Genomic DNA, 3,492 nt, shown 5'->3' on the forward strand with positions numbered 1-3,492 from the left:
ATACAGCTTTTCTCACAGCATCAGTGCAGCCCACAAACAGGTTTTCAAAAGTAAGTGGGGTTTGGCAGAAACCAACACAATTTTGTAAAGCAATTATTCTTTAATTAAAGAATAAGTAAATTTTAAAAAAGCAAGTGGAGTTAAATTAACTGGGTGCTGCATTTATCTATTAAATCAGTTAAACACAGTTTAGAATGTCCAGTTTGGTTACTGTGGTCATTTCTATAAAAAGTTGAGAAATAAGGCCCTCGGGGACCCCTATAACCCCCCATATGGCAGCACTTCTTTGAGAAAACTAGATTAAAGTCCTCACCATTTTGACTGAAAACACAATGTCCAGAATCAAGATGACTATAAAATCTGAGGACTTTGTAAATCAAATTGCATTTTAAATGCATTAGAGCGTACTGTTGATATGTATTCCATGGTAACACCTTCTGTGAAAGAATTTGACGGATGCTTTTGTACAAAGAGAATTCCGCTCCCCTGGCCTGAGCTACCCCAAGGCTGAGTTTGGGGAGTTTGGATTTTTTGTCCATCAGGTTTGTAGCAACTAAGGACTATTGAAAAGATTTGTTTTTTTAAATACCACATTTTTCCAGCTTCTAAAAATAGAATTTTCTAAATATACTGAAAAGTATGAAGCAGAAATGAAAGTCACCTCTAATTTCACAACTGAGTGATGATTGTCATATTTATGCATGCGTGTGCATATGCAGGCATCTCTAATTAGAAGCAGGACCTTTCCTTGAGAATTTGCTCATCTGGGTCTTACCCCGTAGGTTGTAGAAAGTAGGAGGTGGTGTGGGCTTTCTATACCCAGAAGGTAATCAGTGTCAGAGACTTTGTGAAACAATAGGCACCAGTTAAAAAGGAAACCCCTTCAGGTTGGGGGGTATGAAGCAGGAGGTCCACAGGAAGACCCCCTTCTGGGTCATCCAGGGGCAGTCCTGAGAACACAGCCTGGGAGCCCTGTGAGCAGCCTCCAGTCAGCAGTTCTGCACATTTGCTTGGAGGCTGCTTCCCTCTGAAAGCACATGCTGGACGTTTGCTCCGCATTGTTCTTTTCCTCCTTCAGTTTGATGTTCTGCCCACCCTACCTTCTCTGGACTGACAAGATGCTCTTGGATTAAACAGATGTTTGACTGACACATGTGACCACCGCTGCAGGGAACCTTGTGTTCAGAGAGGTCCACGAGGGGCGAAGTTGACTCCCCTCAGGACTGACACTGTTAGGCTGGGGAGATGGGTGCTGGCTGGTGCAAGGGGGCTTGTTGGGGGATGGAGCCTTCCCAGTGTATTTTTACCCACCTTCCAGGGCTGCTTGAGAGTGTCAAGAGCCTGGCAGGAGACCCTTAGCCTGCCTTCTCTGTGCTAGGGGAAGCCTCAGGCAGCCCAGCTCTTCCCTAATGAGAGCCACCAGGTAAAAGCTTTGGAGACTTGCTGTAGGCAGAGTGGACTGCCCCTCGGAGCAACAGGTGGCCAGCGGAGCAGGGACCTCTCTCTCCCTCTCTGGCATAGAATCTGGGCTCTACCACTGTGTGTGTTAGTCACTCAGTCGTGTCCGACTCTTTGCGACCCCACAAACTATAGCCTGCCAGGCTTCTCTGTCCATGGAATTCTCCAGACAAGAACACTGGAGTGGATTGCCATTCCCCTCTCTAGGGCTCTACCACTAGATAGCTGTATTAACAGAAAAGGTTACTTGAGCTCTTCATTCTTCAGTTTGCAAATCCAAGAAATGGGGGTAATAGCAGTACCCTTCAGCTGGGGTTGTGATGCTTCAATGAGTTATCACACATAATGCATTTAGCATGGCACCTACCAGAGTGCATAGCTAAGGTGGCTCAGATGGCAAAGAATCTGCCTGCAATGCGGGAAACCCAGGTTTGATCTCTGGGTCAGGAAGATCCCCTGGAGAAGGAAGTAGCAATCCCCTCCAGTATTCTTGCCTGGAGAATCCCATGGACAAAGGAGCCTGGTGGGCTACAGTCTGTGGGGTCACAAAGAGTTGGACACAACTGAGTGACTAACACTTACCAGAGTGTAAGCCCTTGACAGACGTCAGCTAGTATTGTCACTGTGTTAGTCTGCTCAGGCTTTAACAAAATACCATAGAATACAGGCTTAGACAGCAGAAAGTTACTTTTCACAGTTCTGGAGGCTGAAAGTTTGAAATCAAGATCTCGGTGTTCTGGTGAGGATTCTCTGCTTGGCTGGTTTACAACCACCTTCTCGTTGTACCCTCTCATGGCAGAGAGCAGGCGGGCTCAGGTCTTTTCCTCTTCTTATAAGAGCACTAATCCCATTATGCGGATACACCCTCATGCCTACATTTAATCTTTATTACCTCCTAAAGGTCCCCCAACTATCACATTGGGGATTAGGGCATTAATGTATATATTGGGATGTGTGGTGGCACATTCAGTACTTAATGGTCATTATTATTTTTATTGTCCCTTTGCAGGGTGTTCTTAGGTTTGGGACAGTCTTTGAAAGGGAGGGAAGGAAGAAGTGGGGAAGATCTTTCTGTCTCCAGTAGGTCTTAAAGCCCATGGTGGTGGGTCTTGAACCTTCTGGAAACTGTCTGCTTTCACAGTGTTCTATTTCCCTCTCCTTTTAACCTTTAGGGAAAGGCTTTTTTTTCTTTTTTGCTTTACTCTAGGTAAGAGGGAAGAGGAAGAAAAGTCAAGTTTATTAGGCAGCTACTTCTCTGAGCTTGGCATCTGGGTGGGGAGGGAAGTCACGCCGTTGACTCCAAGCCACACGCCTTAGGGCCATCACCATCATCCCCACTGACAGAGGACAGTGCCTGCAGAGGCTCCAGATGAGGAACACAAGCAGTCCTAGGTCCCTTCTCAGGAGGTTCAGTAGATTTGAACCTGAGCCTCCGACCCCACACCCTTGCAACATGTAGTGGGTGTGGGGAGGAGTAAAGCGGCCACACCTGGAGCAGGAGTAGGGTTGGGATGGATGCTGAATGCAGCTGTTGTGGGAAAGTGCACAGTCTGGGCCTTGCAGTCACGTGGTGCGTACTCGCTGGAGCAAGTAGTGAGGCTCTTTAGACCCCTGAATTCCTCCACCAGCGGAGGCTGCCCCCACACAACCTCCAGATCTCCCGGGCTGGAGTAGCTTTCCCACGGAAGGTTATTTTCAAGGGATGCTAACCCAGACTGTATTTTCTTCTGTGCTCTTGTCCCTCCTCAGCCCCTAAAGACAATGAAGAACGTGTGTTTCGGGAGCGCATGCGGCCCAGGAAGCGGCAGGGGGCTGTCAGGCGCAGGGTCCACCAGGTCAACGGCCACAAGTTCATGGCTACGTACCTTCGGCAGCCCACCTACTGCTCCCACTGCCGAGATTTCATCTGGTAAGGTCCTCTCTTCCGGAAACCTCTCAGTTAGACTTCTCGGCAGCGAGAGGTGGGGGGAATGGGTCAGGAGATTGGACACTTTATGTAAAAAATGCTTATGTGCTTTAATTCTTTATCTGACT

General features: G+C 47.7%; 1 protein-coding gene across 4 annotated transcripts in view; it reads left to right on the plus strand.

Moving 5' to 3' along the window:
• Positions 1–3,492, plus strand: part of PRKCE (protein kinase C, epsilon) — a 546,168-nt gene that overhangs the window by 344,055 nt on the left and 198,621 nt on the right. For all 4 annotated transcript variants that reach the window (XM_010838628.1, XM_010838627.1, XM_010838630.1 and 1 more), the window contains one exon: positions 3,208–3,367. In XM_010838628.1, coding sequence (XP_010836930.1) covers positions 3,208–3,367 — 160 coding nt within the window. The remainder of the gene's footprint in view (positions 1–3,207; positions 3,368–3,492) is intronic.

Source organism: Bison bison, unplaced genomic scaffold (assembly GCF_000754665.1).
Source record: "Bison bison bison isolate TAMUID 2011002044 unplaced genomic scaffold, Bison_UMD1.0 scf7180017864101, whole genome shotgun sequence".
Lineage (NCBI taxonomy): Eukaryota > Metazoa > Chordata > Mammalia > Artiodactyla > Bovidae > Bison > Bison bison.